The 20,235-nt window shown below is 38.7% G+C and overlaps 1 protein-coding gene across 1 annotated transcript in view; it reads right to left on the bottom strand.

The window, feature by feature from the left end:
* The window catches only part of LOC143855022 (S-adenosyl-L-methionine-dependent methyltransferases superfamily protein), a 43,523-nt gene that overhangs the window by 6,751 nt on the left and 16,537 nt on the right, over positions 1-20,235 (bottom strand). Inside the window, exons 3-6 of the mRNA XM_077365178.1 lie at positions 11,839-11,918; positions 11,044-11,104; positions 10,768-10,883; positions 10,119-10,251 (exon numbers count right to left, since the gene is read on the bottom strand). Coding sequence (XP_077221293.1) covers positions 10,119-10,251; positions 10,768-10,883; positions 11,044-11,104; positions 11,839-11,918 — 390 coding nt within the window. The remainder of the gene's footprint in view (positions 1-10,118; positions 10,252-10,767; positions 10,884-11,043; positions 11,105-11,838; positions 11,919-20,235) is intronic.

Here is a 20,235-nt window from a genome sequence, read left to right as displayed (position 1 = left end):
TTTACCTCATTTAGACAACTCATCTCCATGTCGAAACTGGACACACAAATCCATATCCACAAATCATGATTACATATACTTTCTATTTTAGCCGTGTCCCCGTTTCTGAAGTTTGGGGGTTTGTCGTGTCAGACACTCCGTGTCCGTGTCGACACGCGACAGTCGTGTTCGTGTCCACAAATCATAGTGTTTTTAGGAAGTGGTATAGGTCTATTATGGGATTACTATTTTTGGTAAGTTTTGAACATTATTTAGTTTACTTTGGATTAGATGAATGGTTGAGATTAGTTGCTTAGGTTTTAAGTTATCTTCTAAATTTTCTTTTCTTATAAATACACCTTATGAAAGCAATGTAAGGGACTTTTTGAATATTAAATAGAATTGACGTTTATTTGTGAGAGCTATTGTGTCTTGGACTTCTTCTCTTCTCTTCTTGGTGGCTTGGAGCTAAGGGTGTTCATTATTCGGTTATAACCGAATAACCGAACCGAATTGGTTTGGTCGGTTCGGTTTTTTTTCCTTTTCGGCTCGGTTTCGGTTTTTTTTTTTTTGCAAATTCGGTTATTCGGTTTCGGTTTCGGTTATCTAAAAAAAATTCGGTTAACCGAATAACCGAAATTATGATAAAAACCATTATTTTTTCAAAAAAAAAGTGTTATATGGGCACTCCGTAGGATGATCAAAACCATCCATTTGATTGATCACAACTTAATTAGGTTATGCTCAAAATATCATTTCGATAGTAGGATGATCCTAGCCCTCCGATCTAAACCTAGATTTTGCTTTTTCCCTCTTTTTCTCCCACTATTCGGTTATTCGGTTATATAACCGAATAACCGAATTTTTAATCGATTCGGTTTCGGTTATCGAAATTTGATAACCGAAATTATTTCGGTTATCAAATTTCAGTCTACTTGGTTCGGTTATAACCGAACGAACACCCCTACTTGGAGCCATTCTTCTCAATCCCCTCTCATCTTCTTACTTTTATTCTCCTCTCAAATCAGCCATAAACAAGTAAGTCATTAGTTCTTCAATTTTTGTTTGTGTTCTTGAACCCTAAAATAAATAAATAAACCCAAAATCCAAATATCTCCTACATCGTTTAAGATCTCATCTTGAAACTCTGAACTTTATTTGGGACTAAACCTCAGCCAAAGCATTCAAGATCCATAGCTTTAAACCCCTTTTGCAGCCAATTGAAAATCCATACCCTTTTCAGGCACGAAAACCCTTTTTAAAGATCCATAGCCTAAACCTACCATCAAATCAGAACCTAAACCCTAGAATTACCTTTCTTTTACCTACCTAAACCCTTACCTAAGATCTGGACAGCAGTTTCGTTCTATTTCCATATTTGCAGAAATTACCAAAATACCCCTACGGCATAAATCTGGACTATTTTGACCCAATTCCTGCTACTGGACAATTTTTTTGTTTTTCTTCATTGATTACTATTAATTTCTCATGCTTTTGTTACATCTAATTGATAGGGTTTACATTATCTTTTAGTTCTTTTAATTGGTTGCATGCGTAGGCCTAGTTTCGGATTAATCCTTCTATTATCAATTCATCTTACGAATCCTTATCACTTTGATTGATTTGTATAAGGTTTAGTTCATGCTTAATTACAATCTTTATGATTATTTATGCTATTTAAGTCTCATTTGTATAAGGTTTAGTTCATGCTTAATTACAATCTTTATGATTATTTATGCTATTTAAGTCTCATTATTGCTGCTGTCCATAGATTAACTAGGTAGGGCTGGCAATTTCACCCGAAAAAGAGGGGATCCGCCCCACCCCGCCCCGTTTGGGGCGGGGATTCCCGATTTGATAGGGGAAGGGGAATTTAAAAATTCCCCGGTGCGGGGAGGGGAAGGGGATGTAGTTGTCTCCGCCCCTCCCCGCTCGCCCCGTTAATCAATGCCATTTTTTTGTATATTTTTACGTGTTTTTTTTTTGGAAAACTACTAAAAACTCTATGGATCGGCTACAAGATTTCCCCAAACATAATCTTAGCTTGTCTTTTCCTTTTAATTAGCTTCTGAGAGCATTTTGGGAACTATAATAACCTTTTGACAGATGTTGAAATAATAAAGACAAGCTGAGTGTATGCCATTATCAAAAAATAATAGTGCCAAGATCGGTGGCGAAAATATAATAATAAAATAATAAATTGCATTTTTATTTTGGTTAGGGACTTAGGGTTTCCTTAATTCCTTCCCACGAAAGAAACATTGCTCAGGTTAGGGACACAATTCACTTTTTGCATTTTGGTGATTCCCAAGCCTCTGAACATTGCTCAGGCATCTATTTGGGATTATAACGCCTGTTGGTGCGACTGCTGCGAGGGCACTCAAGAGTCAAGTCAGTACTTCAAGGGATTTTGCTATCTTCTGAAGAGTAAGAAATATCTCCTTCGTCTACAAGTATGTTAGTTTATAACATTTTTATATATTGAAATTGCATCAAGTTGATTAGGGACACCCATCATCAGTGTATCAATGACTAAAGAGGGGGTGATGTTGGAGTGGGGCGGGGCGGGGCAGGGATTTTGTCCCCGAAGGATGCGGGGAGAGGAAGGGGATTAGATATTCCCCGCGGGGAGGGGAAGGGGATTCCCCACCATCCCCGCAGAGGGGAGGGGAAGGGGAGGGGGGAAATTCCCCGCAAAGGGGAAGGGGTAGGGGACCCCAACATCCAGCCCCGACCCGCCCCGTTGCCAGCCCTATAACTAGGCGTTAATTCGGCCCTAGGTTAGTTGTTAAGTGTTATTTTAGTTTTCCGCGTAAGCCCTAAACTGTCCTAAAGTCTTAATCCCATTAGGAGTGTAGGATTCTCCCTAAATTAGGTATTGTCCTGCATCAACTTGGTATCAGAGCACAGAGTTATTTTTTTTAGGAAACCTTTTAGGGTGTTGGAGTAAAAAAGAGAGTCCAAATTTGTGTTTAGTTCCACTTTGCATGCCCACAAGGAGCGGTAAGGATTACCACACAATGACATCCAGTAATCAGATGTCGATTGAGGAGTTAACCCAACTTATTAGAGACAGCCGCGAAGAGATATGGCTTAGTAAAATGGACCATGAAGCTCGCGGTCAGGAATTACAAGCCAATGAGGCCGAGAATGATGAGGAAAATCATGTGGCCAATGGTTATTTTACTGAGGAAGAAGAATATGGCTATTTTATTGAGGAAGAAGAATTAGAAGCAGAAGAAAATTCGAACAAGGTTGATTTGATGAGATGTATGATCACACTACCAAAGGCGGATGAGGACCGGAGAAGAAGCAGCATCTTTTACACTTTTACTACACACCAAGGCAAGAACTGTATAGTTATCATTGATAGTGGAAGTTGTATGAATGCAGTTTCTCCTAGTGGAGTTAGCCGAATGGGACAAAAATCCGAGCCACATCCAAATTCATACAAGGCTACTTGGGTTGATCAGTCAACCATTCCGGTTACCCAGAGATGTCGTGTGCCTCTTCAATTCCTATCATACACAGACACAATCTGGTGTGATGTAGTTGAGATGAATGTTGCTCACATTTTACTAGGACGACTGTGGTTGTATGACAGAGATGTTGTGCATTATGAGAAATCCAACACATTCATTTGAGCATAAAGGCAAGAAAATTACTTTGCAGACATGCCCACCGCAACCATTCAAAGTGGCTGAAAAGAAGGACGTTGCTTCCACTAGCAAGTCCAAGAAACCCTTAGGTATTCTTAATCAAAAGGGTTTTGAAAAGGAGTGTAAAGAGCCTGCAAAGATTTACGCTCTGGTGGCAAAAGAGGATTATGTCCTCCAGAATGAGGCAGTTATTGAAATTCCTCCTGAGGTGAAACCGTTAATGAAAGAATATGAGGAATTATTTCCTAAGGAACTACCAGATGAGCTACCTCCCATGCGAGACATTCAGCATGCCATTGATCTAGTTCCTGGATCCTCTTTTCCGAACTTGCCCCCACTATCGAATGAACCCCAAAGAACATGCCGAGTTAAAGAGGCAAGTAGATGAACTTTAGAGCAAAGGCTTGATTCGAGAAAGCCCGGGTCCATGTGCAGTACCCGCATTGCTTACGCCAAACAAAGATGGAAGTTGGCGCATGTGCGTCGATAATCGAACCATAAACAAGATCACTGTCAAGTATCGATTTCCAATTCCCAGTCTCGATAATATGCTTGACATGATGGCTGGCTCTGCCATCTTTTCAAAGATAGATCTAAAAAGCAGGTATCACCAAATTAGAGTTCGAGTTGGTGATGAGTGGAAGACCGCCTTTAAGACAAAGGATGGTTTATATGAATGGTTAGTTATGCCTTTTGGTTTAACAAATGCACCAAACACATTCATGAGAGTAATGACACAAGTGCTTAGACCATTCATTGGCAAGTTTTTGGTTGTTTACTTTGATGATATCTTAATTTATACTAAAACTAAAATTGCCCACTTGTCACATCTTCGACAAGTATTTGAGACACTTAAGAGAGAGAAATTGTATGCAAACCTGAAGAAATGCACGTTCTTCAGCCATTAAGTTATATTTCTTGGGTTTGTTGTCTCAGTTGAGGGTGTGGAAGTTGATCCTAAGAACGTTCGTGCTATTGTTGAGTGGCCAGAACCCACTAATATCCATGAAGTTCGAAGCTTTCATGGATTGGCGACATTTTATCGGAGATTTATTAGAGGGTTCAGTTCCATTATGGCTCCCGTGACTGACTGCATAAAGAAAGGGGAGTTCAAGTGGACCAAGAGTGCCATAAAGCCATTTTACGAAATCAAGAGACTCGTGATTGAGGCCCCAGTATTGCATCTATCTGACTTTTCTAAGGTATTTGAGGTTGCATGTGATGCATCTGGTGTCGGAATTGGTGGTGTTCTAAATCAAGAGGGACACCCAGTTGCCTATTTTAGTGAAAAACTTAATGAGGCTAGGCAAAAGCATACCACATACGAGAAAGAATTCTGTACAGTAGTCCAGGCATTGCACCATTAGAGACACTATCTGCTACCAAAAGAGTTTGTGTTATACTCTGACCATCAAGCTCTCAGATATCTTAACTCTCGGAAAATGTTGGGAACCAAGATCATTAATAGGAGTCTAGGGAATCTCCTTAGGTGTCTTGTTGGTGACCACATATCTAGTTGGGATAGAGTTCTTCCTCAAGCTGAGTTTGCCTATAATAGTTCTGTGAATTGTAGTACAGGTCTTTCCCCTTTTCAGGTTATCATCGGCTATTCCCGTAGCAAACCAGTTGACCTTATTCCTGCTGTAGCTAGTGCCAATTCTAGAATTTCTGTGTCTGCCGAGTCCTTTGCGCAACATATTCAAGACTTACATGCAGAAATAAGAAGAAATATAATAATTAGTAATGAATCTTACAAATCTTATGCAGATGTACATCGAAGGTTCAAGAATTCAAAAAAGGTGATATGGTAATGGTAAGAAATAGGCCTGAACGTTATGGTAAACGTGTAGTTAACAAACTACACACTTGTGGCGCAGGGCCTTTTAAAATAATTAAAAAGATTAGTGCTAATGCCTATGTATTAGATTTACCACCTGACATGGGAATTAGTAATACTTTCAATGTTAAAGACCTCTCACCATATCATGAACCCTTTTATGCATTTGACAACCCCAAATATGCGCAATCTCCACTCATCCCGGTACTACCTTCTTCTACCTCACCATTACCCAGATTTGAGAAAAGAAAAGTAGTAGAAGACATCTTGGATGAGAAGATTGTCTCACACTGGAGGAATTAGGAAGTTCTTAGTCAGCTGGCGAGGACGGCCAGATAGCGACGATTCTGGGATTACAGTTGACGAGCTTCAGAAGCTTGATCCAGATTTTTTAGAGCAATACGAGCAGTTTAATTCACCGGAGGTGAAAATTTCCAAGCCGGGGAGAAATGATGGGGACATCAACAATGGGCGTGGATTCAAGGTTTACAAGCGCAGATTTGAACGAGACTGATGGCGAGGACTCTAGCACGGGCCACAGACATGGGTGTCTTTTTTTTATTATTTACTTTCCATTTTCATCGTTTTATTTGTAGCCTACTTCTTAGGCATCAAATCTCATCCGTTTGGCGTGTTTTTGGTTTTATTATAAAGGTTTTTCAATTGCATATCTAATGAGCCCGAGATCACATGATTTAACGTGTTTTGAGCAAGTTATGAGTGTTTTTAGGAAGTGGTATAGGTTTATTACGAGATTACTATTTTTGGTAAGTATTGAACTTTATTTAGTTTACTTTGGATTAGATGAATGGTTGAGATTTGCTTAGGTTTTAGGTTATCTTCTAGGGTTTCTTTTCTTATAAATAAACCTTGTGAAAGTAACGTAAGGGACTTTTTGAATATTGAATAGAATTGATGTTTATTTTTTAGAGCTATTATGTCTAGGACTTCTTCTTTTGTTCTCTTCTTGGTGGCTTAGAATCAGTCTTCTCAATCCCCCCTCATCTTCTCACTTTTATTCTTCTCTCAAATCAGCCATAAACAAGTAAGTCGTTAGTTCTTCAGTTTTTTTAGTGTTCTTCAACCCTAAAATAAAAATAACCCAAAATCTAAATATCTCCTACATCGTTTAAGATCTCATCTTGAAACTTTGAAGGATTTTATTTGGGACTAAACCTCAGCCAAAGCATCCAAGATTCATAGCTTTAAACCCCTTTTGCAGCCAATTGAAAATTCGCACCATTTTCAAGCCCGGAAACCCTTTTTAAAGATCCATAGCCTAAACCTACGATCAAATTAGAACTTAAACCCTAGAATTACCTTATTTTACCTACCTAAACCCTTACCTAAGATCTGGACAGCAGTTTTCTTCTATTTCTATATTTGCAGAAATTACCAAAATACCCCTATGACATAAATCTGGACTGTTTTAACCCAGTTCCTGCTGCTGGACAATTTTTTTGTTTTTCTTCATTGATTATTATTAATTTCTCATGCTTTTGTTACATCTAATTGATAGGTTTGACATTATCTTTTAGTTCTTTTAATTGGTTGCATGCGTAGGCCTAGTTTCAGACTAATCCTTCTATTATCAATTCATCTTACAAATCCTTATCGCTTTGATTGATTTGTTTAAGGTTTAGTTCATGCTTAATTACAATCTTTATAATTATTTATGCTATTTAAGTCTCATTATTGCTGCTGTCCATAGATTAATTAGGCGTTAATTCAGCCTTAGGTTAGTTGTTAAGTGTTCTTTTAGTTTTCCGCGTAAACCCTAAACTAACCTTAAAGTCTTAACCCCATTAGGAGTGTAGGATTCTCCCAAAAATTAGGTATTGTCATGCATCACTTGTCCTTGCAGCTTCAATTTGACAAAATAGCTCCTTGATCTTCCGACAAGTCATACCACTCAAAATAATCACCCAGAGATATCACCCAATCCAAGAAACATGTGGGCCCAGCTTCTACTCAATAGGTAATGTCATCAACCGGACCTGCATCTTGATTCCTTCCATGATCAATCATCCTCTGAAAATTCTCCACATGGTTATGTGCCATGGAAATACATGCTTGTTGCCCACAGTTAAGACTTTCGCCTACCGTTCCCTTTAAAGCAAATCACATTGATCGTGGGGACTGCAGGTTGCTATTCCCGTATCGATCATGCTCTTCGTCAGCTAAAGTGAAGAGAAAAAGGGATAAATGTGCTGCTACTCATGATCATGCAAATGTTTAATCTCAAACCATGTTTTCCATTTGATGAGTCCTAATTTTATGATCCTCCCAACGTTGGGCATGAGCTTAAGGGGGAGACCACTCTAGTTCATGTTCTTCCACCATCTACGTCTACATCCAATGACTCACAGACTTGCAATCAGGCCAGAACTAGTGGTCTCACAGAACCATCTGAGAGACACTACACTCGAAGAAACAGAAACAAGCAGTCCCTATTCACCCAAGTAGTCAAGACAATTGAGCCATCTACGTGTGACAAAGTAGTAGACTAGGCAGTGACAAGTGGGTTGAAGCTATGGGAAAATTATGGCAACCCTTTATAGGAATGACAAAGGGGAGATTTTCACCAGGCCAACAGACAAACAAATTGTTGGGTGCAATTGGGTGTACAAATTAAAGCAAAAACGTGATAGCAGAGTGGATAGGTACAAAGCCGGACTAGCAAACCAGGGCTACAACCAGAACCACAAGCTGGACTACAAGGAAGCATTTGGTTGAGTAGCCAAAGTAACCTCTGTAAGACTCATCTTAGCCCTAGCTAATTGGTTTTGCTAGAAGCTTCATCAAATGGATGTTCAGTCCCATAAAACTAGCCAAGTCCCCTCTTGTATCGGCTCACCATGCAGAGAATGAATGTGAGGGGTTTTCTGATTATTGAACACAACTGTTGTCATCACACTCTGGAAGGTCTGCATGTTCCCATAATCATGGTTTTAAATTTTGGCCGAAATTGTATGATTTACACTGAAACTTGTACCGAAAACGAAATAGCCACCGGAATTTCATTTTGGTCCGAAACCGAAACCGAAATTTCAAACCATGCCCATAATCTGCATAAGTTGTTGCATGATGTTCTGCATCTCTTTGGCTATGTGCTTCCCGATCTGCAACATCCTAAGCAACTAGTCTATTCATAGCAGCAATATTGTACAAAAAATCACAAAATTCCTAGTCCTCCAAAGATTAGAACTTTCCCTGACACCAAATTGACACAATGAAACTGGGGGAAAGTGCCGCAAGTCAAATCCAGTAACAAAGTGGAGATAAGAGGATCAAGCAATCATAACCAAAGCGAAGAGAGAGACTATATAAGCTCTAAACAACCAATAAACAAATTACTTTTTGCTAAAGTACAAAGATAAATAACGCCTTTCTCCAACAGCTTAAGCTTTTGGAGAAGTTGGTAAGTTAACATGGTACGGAGCCAAAGGTCTCGAGTTCAAACCTCCCGGATAGCAAAAATCCACATGTGATGGTCAGCCCAAAGTGGGACCACATTTGCCGCGTGTTTGCCAAGTGGGCCACACGTGCGGGGGAGTGTTAAAGTATAAAAGATAAATAACACCTTTCTCCAACAGCTTAAGCTTTTGGAGAAGTTGGTAAGTTGACACTTTAAAATCACCAAAATGCACCATAAACCAAAGCAAGCCACTCCAGTTTTCATAGAAAAGAGCATAGATTTAAAACTCTCCCATGTCCGCGTCAACTCCCCTGAGTCGACTATCTTTTACCTAGGCCGCGTTCAGCGTTGCACTGCATCCACATTCCGCTTTTTTTTCTTTTTCTTTTTTTCTTTCTTTGAAGGGCTGTGTTTCTCTCTGTACCAGTCTTTAACCCTACACCTCATGGCAACATGAGTACTTATTGCCTGCGTTTTGCCCTGAGTCAATAAAAACCCCTTTGACTCTCCCGAATTATGACCGCATCAACGAGTACTTAGCTGCGTCAACCGAGTACTCGACAGCATCGAGCGAGTCGACTAGGATTTTCTTCAACCGCGTTCCCCGCCGCATCCGCATTTTTAAACACTGGAAAAGAGAGACCTCAATGACCCATTTCAACAGCTTCACCTGCATCATGTTGTCCCTCTATGTGACTTTTTTTTTTTTTTTTTTTTTTGAAAATTCCCTCTATGTGACGGTTGAGAAAATCTTAAATAAAAGAAAGCTTCAATCGCAGTAATGATTCCTGCAATGTTAGTTAGACTTCTGGTACATCTAGCTGAAATTAGTAAAAACAAGTAGTAAAAATGCCATATAAACACAGACAGCTTTACTACCCATCCACGCTCAGCTTTCTTCCAAAATAATGAACATGATAATAAATTGTGTAAGAGATATCATTTATGAATCACATATGTTTCTTGAGCACACTAATCCTAGAGTGTCACAGAGGGCATGAACAAGAACAGCTGGATCATTTTTAGAATTCATATTTTGACATTTTTTATTTTGATCAAAATAACACTTTTTCTACATTAAAAGGAGAAACTGAAGCACATTCTAAGTTCCACTATAGCTGTTGTTCCCTTCATTAATTTCTAGATGAACTACCCGAAGGAGAAAAGCTCAAAAAAGAATGAGATACATTACATAGAGGGCTTTCCAAAAGGGAATGAAAGGTACCAGTCACTTGCAACAATGACATCAAAGGTGTTCAAGATATTTGATTCTTGTTCTTGATTCCAATGCAATGTCATGGATTCCACTTTTGTATCACCGAAAACTCCAGAATTGGCACATATATTACGCTGAATGTCTGGATGTTAAGGACTTAAGAGTGATCCAAACTCCAGTAGGATAGATCATGGTAGTAAGTAAATATAAGCAATGGTAGAGAAACATAAGGTTATGACTCTGCCAACAAAAAAAACGATGTCAATTGTTATAAAAATGTGTGGAAGCATTCTATAACAGTTAAGGAGTTTGTGAGCAGATAAATGAAAAAAATACCCAATTAGAAAACATTTTGTTGTTTCTTTCTACCTGTTATTAATAAAAGAGATACTTCCAATGACGCCAAATGATTTTAAAGTGGATTCATGATAAATAATGCACTCTTAGTGTATTACAATCATGGTTTTAAATTTCAGCTGAAATTTCTACCAAAATTTCGATTTCGGGCAGGACAAATTCAAAACCGAAACCGAAATTTAAAATTTTCGGCCGAAATTATAAGATTGTCACTGAAACTTCATTTTCGGCCTCAGCCGAAACCGATATTTCAATCCTTGATTACAATGATACAGCTATTATCACCTAACTGAAAGGATACAATCAACAACTTGAGGATTTCCATCAGATATCACAACCTCAAAGGCATCTGTGCCCGCTGCAATAGTTAATCCAGCTAATCCATAGCCCGACCCAAGTTCAAGAATTCGTTTGGATCTGGATTAATTGTAAAATAATTCAGCAATCGGTCATTAAATTGAATAAATAGCGATAGAACCCTCTCTTGCAATGCAATTGAAGATGACAGAGAGAGGCACACTTTCAAGTCCCAACGGTAAAACACCTTTCTCAAGGGAGAATATAGCTTTCAACAAACCTGAACATATCTGCATGAGTCAAGCAAAAATAGGCAAGGACTTCCTCTGATGGCCAATGACCTGTACACAGAAGAGTAAAATCTACATGAATGAATAGGACCAAAATTAAACTTTGTGTTTCAATTGTATCATATGGTACCAGGTAATTAATACCAATTAAGCACAGACTCGTACAAGAAAACAAAACATGGATAGAATAAAAAATTTGCAAGAACTGCAATCGTTCCAGTATCATTATAAACAGATAATAAATGTACAGAATCAAATATATATCGGAACTTAAAACATCCTTCCAACAAATGCAAACAAAATAAATAAACAAATAGCAGACCCTCCAATTAGTTTTCCTACAAGAACCCGTCATCATATGCAGAATTTAATGTTCAAGGTCCTACACAATTAACTAGCTCAAAGAGAATACCTAGAGACATAGACTGAAAAAAGGGAAAACAAAGGGAACAAAATCATCCTAAAGAAGTAACGAGCATGTTACGGATACAAATACACTTGACTCAAAACTTAATTACCAAAACGAGGAAAGCATGTAGAAATGCAACATTCAGAAGTAAAAGTGGCCCCAGAGTAAATATCAGGGAAATTATACTGAAATAGATGAAATCTAAAGATAATATAACCATAATAGTACTATGATTATCTCAGCAGGCAGCTGTTGTGGAAGCAAAAATGGGATCTACAGGTTAATGCAGTAAGTAAAGTGTACACTATAAGCACCCATCAAAAATCATCTTATCAAATAGTACAAAACAACTTTCATGAAGCATCGAGAAACTTACAAACAAGCCCTGTGTTGTCAACATCATATTTCTTACAGATTTCAAAATCATTGAGGTCGACATGGTTCTCTACTCTTTGGCTGCAACAAATCCTCAAAATAATTAACCACTAATTACACTAAAAAACTCTCGATATTTTCTTTACCACACAGTTTAAAATAAAGATACATCCTGTACTATCAGTTACCAAGCTGAAGTATCATCATGATGCCAAAAAGCCATACATATCAAATGAATATATGCCATAATGTTAATTAGCTTTATTAGGACGAAGAAATGGACTTAGGGGTCTTAACTAATAAAATGCACCCAAGTTAAACGATATCAGAATAACTATTTAGCCATAAAATGTACCCATTTAAACTGCAGAACAAACATGTATCTCTGTTCATTATATCATATCAGATTAACTATGAACAAAAGGAAGAGAGATGGAAAATAGATGTCACAAGAATAATTCTTTAAGTTCTTTATCAGTGTAGAACAGTGCTCCAGAAAAGGAAAATGGATATGGGAAACACCAGCTGATGTAAGAAGGCTAGAGAGTACTCTAGATCCTCTTGAGGCTAAAGCCAAGAAGGAGGACTTGAAACAAAACTATGAAAGGTCGCTAAGGAGACGCTTGTTTTGGGACCTAACAATTGAATTATCGTTTTCCTTGCAGTTTATACCTTCTGCTCAGTGAGAAAAGGGAATTTTTAACAGAATTTGCTGCATACACTTCTTTTCTGTCTTTTAAGTTTTAACAGATCCTGCAAATGGTTAGTCTTGACAATTAATGACCACATAAGACAACCATGACAGACAAGTTATACTGATTAAATGATTTCATCATGTCTTCATCTTCATTATATCAGATTATTTGGATATGATCATCACTAGTAAGTTTTTTTGGAGTGCAAGTAAAGAATTAATAACTTGTACTAAATTACTGTAGTATGTGGATAATTACAAAAAATGGACAGGTAAATCATATATATATATATATATATATATATATATATATATATATATAGAGAGAGAGAGAGAGAGAGAGAGAGTTAAGTGAAGGTACACATACGTGTAGCTAACTTAGCTACACCGACGGCTTAAAATACAGTGGGCCCACATTATTTGGGTGATCCAAACCATTCATTTGATAGACCCTCACATTGATAGGGTGTGCCCAAAAAATCAGCTCCATAGGATCATCCCCACCCTTCAAACTATGGAGGCAAAAATGGACAGATTTGTGAAGGTTTTTACGCGTCCATTTTTGCCTCCACAAATCGTAGGGTTGGGATGATTCTATAGAGCTGATTTTTTGGGCACACCCTATCAATATGAGGGCCCATCAAATGAATGGTTTAAATCACCCAAACAATGTGGGGCCCACTGTATTTTAAGCCGTTGGTGTAGCTAAGTTAGCTACACGTATGTGTAGCTACACTTTTCTCATATATATATATATATATATATATATATATAGAGAGAGAGAGAGAGAGAGAAAATGCTTGTGTGCTTGAGCGCATATAAGCTTATATGCGCTTGAGCTTCAAACACACATGGGGCCCACATTTTTAGGGATGATCCAAAGCATTCATTTGAAAGGCCCATACATGGATAGGGTGTACACAAAAAATCAGCACCATTGGATCATCCTAACCCTTCCATTTGTGGAGGGAAAGTATATATATATATATATATATATATATATATATATCTGTGTGTGTGTGTGTGAGAATAGTGTTTCTAAGCATGTGCTCAAAAACACATGTGGCCCACATTTTTTGGGGGATCCAAAGCATTCATTTGGAAGGCCCTTCCATGGATAGGGTGTGTACCAAAAACCAGCCTTATAGGATCATCCTAACCCAATCAAAGTTGGAGTGGAAAATGGACAGACACTGTGTGTCCATGTTTTTGCCCATTTTCCCCTCCACAGATAGCAGGGTTAGGATGATCCTATAGGGCTGATTTTTGGTACACACCCTATCCATGGAAGGGCCTTCCAAATGAATGCTTTGGATCCCCCAAAAAATGTGGGCCACATGTGTTTTTGAGCATGTGCTTAGATAAGCTTATCTAAGCACGTGCTTAGAAACACTTTCCTCTATATATATATATATATATATATATATATATAGAGAGAGAGAGGGGAAATGGTTTCTACGCTCGACCACAGAAACAGGGTAGCGCCACATTTTGGGTGGGATCCAAAGCGCATTCATTTGATGGGCCCTTTCATGGGTAGGGTGTCCATCAAAAATCAGCTCCATTGGATCACCTTAGGTTGTCCATTTGTGAGGCCAAAATGGATAGATTTGTGGACAAACAGTATCTATCCATTTTTTGCCCCACAAATGAACACCCTATGGTGATCCAATGGAGCTGATTTTTGGTAGGCCCCCCATCCATGATGGGGCCTTCCAAATGAATGGTTAGGATCCCCCCCCCCAATGGCCCCACCCCCCTGTTTTTGTGCTCGAGCCCCTTTTCTCATATATATATATATATATATATATATATATATATATATATATATATATATATATATATATATATATATAGAGAGAGAGAGAGAGAGAGAGAGAGAATAGAGTTCCTAAGGTGTCACCTCATATAGCTTATATGAGGTGGCGCTCACAAAACACAAAGGGCCCACATTTTTTAGGTGATCGAAACCACTCACTTGAAAGGCCTTTAGATGGATATGGTGACTACAAAAAATCAAGTCCATAGGATCATCCTAACCCTTCCATTTATAGAGGTTAAAAATGGGCAGATTTATGGAGGTTTATACTCATCCATTTCAACCTCCACAAATGGAAGAGATAGGATGATCCTATGAAGTTGATTTTTTGGGCACACCCTATCTATGTGAGGGCCTATCATATGAATGTTTTGGATCATCCAAACAAAGTGGGCCCCTTATGTTTTTAAGCGCCACCTCATATAAGCTATATGAGGTGACACCTTAGGAACTCTATTCTCATATATATATATATATATATATATATATATATAGAGAGAGAGAGAGAGAGAGAGAGAGGAAAGTGAAGCTACACACTCGTGTAGCTAACTTAGGTACACCGCCGGCTTAAAATACAGTGGGCCCACATTGCTTGGGTGATCCAAACCTTTCATTTGATAGGCCCTCACATTGATAGGGTGTGCCTAAAAAATCAGCTCCATAGGATCAAGGTTATCAAAATCGTACGATTTACGATTCAAATCGTACGATTTGAATCGGATCGTATGGCAAACGATTTAAATCGCAACAGTGAATCGTTTTCTGAAAGAATACGATTCGATCTTGAATCGTACAATTCATTTACAAAGTGTATTTTACCTTATTTTATATACCTTTTTTAATGTTATGATTCCAGTGGGCCCCACAACTTACGTTAAAGGTTTTAATACACCTTTTTTAATCCATACGAAGTCTTATTCCATCGAGTTACGGTTCTGTGAGACGAAAGAAAAACCTCCGTATTCCATACGCCTCCCCCACTCGTTTCTGCTCCACTGGTCCAAGAAGAAGAAGAAGAAGATATCAGGTATCCCTCAACCCCCTGTTTTATTTTCTTTTTTTGTATTTTTTGTATTTCTTTGCCTCAACCCCCTGTTTTTTTCGGATTTTGAGAACCGATTGGAGTTGGTTCTCAAAATCCAAAACAAACAGTACCTTCTCAAAACAATTTCGGATTTTGAGAACCGATTGGAGTTGGTTCTCAAAATCCAAAACAAACAGTACCTTCTCAAAACAAATCAATTTGGATTTTGAAAGCCTGGTTTTTTCTAATGTTCAGGCCATGTTTATTTTCGATTTTGAGTACTGATATGGAGTTAGGCTCTGTTTGTTTTGGATTTTGAGAACCGATTGGACTCCAATCAGTTCTTAAAATCCAAAATAAATAGGCCGTGTGATTGTTCAAAAATCATTTCTTGTGAATTTTTTTTTCCAATCTAGTGGCAAATGATAAATTTTAGGGATATGATTCTAAATTAAAAGTCCCCCTGTAATTGTGTAAATAATACTTGAACTGTGAGTGATTCAATTCTCTTTTTTTTCCCCATATGTATTCAGCAATGTAGAAGCTTCAAATTATGAAAGAAAAAATTCTTTTCCAACCGTTTCTAAAAAGCTTCAAATTGATAATTACTCTTTTTATTCTTATTTATAATTTTTCCTATTTTTTATTATTTTTTCTGATTTTTATATATAAATCTGAAAAAATCTTACGATTTACGATTCGACCCCTCTTACGATTTACAATACGATTCCGATTTTCAGAACATTGCATAGGATCATCCCAACCCTTCAAACTATGGAGGCTAAAATGGATAGATTTGTGAAGGTTTTTACACGTCCATTTTTGCCTCCACAAATCGTAGGGTTGGGATGATCCTATGGAGCTGATTTTTTGGGCACACCCTATATATATATATATATGAGAAAAGTGTAGCTACACACTCGTGTAGCTAACTTAGCTACACCGCCGGCTTAAAATACAGTGGGCCCCACATTGTTTGGGTGATGCTAACCATTCATTTGATGGGCCCTCACATAGATAGGGTGTGCCCAAAAAATCAGCTCCATAAGATCATCCCAACCCTACGATTTGTGGAGGCAAAAATGGACGTGTAAAAACCTTCACAAATCTGTCCATTTTTGCCTCCACAGTTTGAAGGGTTGGGATCATCCAATGGAGCTGATTTTTTGGGCACACCCTATCAATGTGAGGGCCTATTAAATGAATGGTTTGGATCACCCAAACAATGTGGGCCCACTGTATTTTAAGCTGTCGGTGTAGCTAAGTTAGCTACACGTATGTGTAGCTTCACTTTATATATATATATATATATATATATATATATATATATATATATATATATATATATATATATATAGGGTGTCCACAAAAAATCAGCTCCATAGGAATCTCCTAACCCTTCGAACCATGGAGGCAAAAAATGGATAGATTTGTGAAGGTTTATACACATCCATTTTACCTCAAAAAATCGTAGGGTTGGGATGATCCTATGGAGCTGATTTTTTGTGGACACCCTATCTATGTGAGGGCCAATCAAATGAATGGTTTGGAATTTGGATCACCCAAACAATATGCCCTCCACTGTATTTTAAGCTAGTGTGTAGATAACTTATCTACACTTGTGTGTAGAAACTGTTTTCTCATATATATATATATATATATATATATATATATATCACAAATGTGAATGCTATTTCTCTAACTGTTGTCACTCAAATGTGAATGCTATTTCTTTTCCCCTTTTATCCGTAATGTGCATTATTAAAAGGAAACAAAATGAAAAATACAAAAAAGGGTGTGATCTTAAAATATGGAAAGTACCGACTGGTGCATAGAAAGATTCATCAAATTGAAGGAAAAAGACACCCAATAAAAAATTCCTCATGATTCTTTATCTTATAAGCCAAGAAAGAATATTTGGAATGGAATATTGCAAGTGTTCTCTCCCACTCATGATTAATTTTAGTGTTCAATAATTAACCTATAAATCTAAACCTAATTAATCGAAATGAAAAAGGAAATAAACATTGTTAGACAAAAGTTTAGACAGAGAAAATAGAATGAGTTAGGGTTATCTCCCCCTGACTCATATCTTTATACTAAAACATAAAGGGATGTACAAAGTCCTAAATGCCCTTAGGCAAGTTACATATTCCAACACTCCCCCTCAAGCTGGAATGTAGATATCATACATTCCTAGCTTGTTACATATATCACTCAATTTTGACTTATTTAAGGACTTTGTAAACATATCAGCTAATTGGTCCCCTGACCGAGTAAACACAGTGCAAATCTCTCTTTTCTAGATTCTTTGACGGATAAAATGACAATCCACTTCAATATGCTTGGTGCGCTCATGGAAGACTGGATTGTTGGCAATGTATATTACAGCTTTGTTGTCGCAATAAAGCTGCGAAGGAGGAGATGAAATGAAGCCAATTTCAGAAAGAAGTGAACGTAGCCAAATAAGTTCCACGCTTGTCTGTGCCATTGCCCTGTATTCAGCCTCTACACTGGACTTAGCTATAACATCCTGCTTCTTACTCTTCCATGAAACAAGATTGCCACCTACAAATGTACAATACCCAGTGGTGGACCGTCTATCTGCTGGGGATCCAGCCCAATCTGCATCAGAGAAGCCTTCAACTTTCATATGGCCATGTCTTTTGAACATCAATCCCTTCCCTGGAGCCCCTTTCAAATACTTGAGAATCTGTGTCACCGCAGCCCAGTGAGAAGTACGTGGAGAGCTCATATATTGACTGACAACTCCAACAGCATATGAAATATCTGGCCGAGTAACCGTGAGATATATAAGTTTACCGACAAGCCTGCAATACCTGCCAGGATCCTCCAACAACTCTCCTTCTTCTGGAACGAGTTTCACATTAGGATCCATGGGTGCAGAAGCTGGTTTAACTCCAAGATTGCCTGTTTCTTTTAGCAAGTCCAAGACATACTTTCTCTGTGATAGGAACAAGCCTCTAGAAGAATGAGCAACATCTATCCCCAAGAAATACCTGAGCTAACCCAAATCCTTAGTAGAAAATTCCTTTTGCAAGAAGGTTTTCAAACGTTGTATACCTTGTGAATTGCTCCCTGTGATGATTATGTCATCCACATAAACTATCAACAAAATACACCCAGTTGAAGAGTGATAACTGAAGACTGAGTGATCCACTGCGCATTGTTTCATGCCAAAGCGCATGACTGCCTCACTGAATCTCCCAAACCACGCACGCGAAGATTGTTTGAGGCCATAGAGTGACTTGCGTAGGCGACACACGTAGGAGAAAGTCTCCCCCAGAGCAACAAACCCTGGTGGTTGCTCCATATACACCTCCTCAGTCAGGTTGCCATGGAGGAAGGCATTCTTCACATCCAGCTGATGAAGGGGCCAGCTATGATTAACAGCAAGAGACAGGAGCACACGGACAGAGGGAATTTTCGCAACAGGACTGAAGGTCTCAGTGTAGTCAACACCAAAAGTCTGAGTGTATCCTTTCGCAACTAACCGTGCTTTTAAGCGCTCGACAGTACCATCGGCGAGGTATTTGATGAAGAAAACCCACCGACAACCAACAGGACGGGCACCAGAGGGTAGAGAAACCAGATCCCATGTATCATTACTAGGAAGAGCACCCATTTCTAGGTTCATGGCATCACACCAGCCAGGATGGTCAAGAGCCTCAGCCACTGACTGTGGTAAAGACATAGAAGACAAGGAGGAAACAAAGCTCTGGAAGGTACTGGTGAGCTTATCATAAGAAACAAAACTCGAAATAGGATGTGCAGTGGAACGGGATCTCGTACGAGATGCAATAGGAGAATCAGAAACAACAGAGGAAGGCGGAAGAGAAGATACCTGAAAGCGGAAGAGAGGGATCATCGGCTCAGAAGATGATTGTGCGAGAGGAGGTAGAAGAGACCTATATGTAACTTGGCGCCCCTGATACTGCTGTGTAATTTTAGGTGGAGCTGGCTTCTCCAACGTGGCAGAAGAAGTAGAAGGTGCAGAAGCTGGCCGCACGGAAATAGGAAATGACGGAAGAGAAGCAGGCAGATCTGGTAAGGAAGCGAGACCTCGGACTCGAGAGAAGGGGTGAAAGATGCCACGTCATGTGGGAAGAATACCTCAGACTCAAAGAACGTAACATCGGCTGAGACAAACCAGCGACGCAGACGAGGGCTATAGCAACGATAGCCTTTCTGCGTACGGGAATACCCCAGAAAGACAACGCTCAGACCAGGGATCGAGTTTGTCACGGCCAGGTCCAAGGTGATGAACAAAACAAACGCATCCAAATACACGAGGTGTCAGAGGAAACTGTTCCTTACTAGGAGATAAAATCTCGAAAGAAGAGGCACCCTCTAAGACAGAGGAAGGAAGGCGATTTGCTAAGAAACACGCCGTGAGAAGGGCATCACTCCAGTATGCCTTAGGAACACTCATCTGAAAAAGAAGAGTGCGACCTACTTCAAGCAAATAACGAAGTTTCCTCTCAGCAACACCATTCTGTTGAGAGGTGTACGCACATGAAGACTGATGTAAAATCTCATGTTGGGAGAGATAGGATTGAAAGCCATTAGTATCAGAAAAATATTCTCTAGCATTGTCAGTACGAAGACATTTAATATTGCAATTATATTGATTCTTAATTTCAGAATGAAATGTGCGAAAAGCAAAGAACACGTCGGATCGACTCTTCAGTAAATATAACCAGGTCATGCTGAGAAGTCATCAATAAACACAATAAAATACCGAAAGCCAGTAGTAGACGCGACCCTAAATGGTCCTCATACATCAGAATGGACTAATTCAAAAGGACTAGACACTCGACTAATGATCCGGGACGGAAAC

This window comes from Tasmannia lanceolata, unplaced genomic scaffold (assembly GCF_043159265.1).
Source record: "Tasmannia lanceolata isolate RefF3 unplaced genomic scaffold, GAP_Taslan_0.1 ptg000020l, whole genome shotgun sequence".
Lineage (NCBI taxonomy): Eukaryota > Viridiplantae > Streptophyta > Magnoliopsida > Canellales > Winteraceae > Tasmannia > Tasmannia lanceolata.
This window is presented reverse-complemented; position numbering and strand designations above follow the sequence as displayed.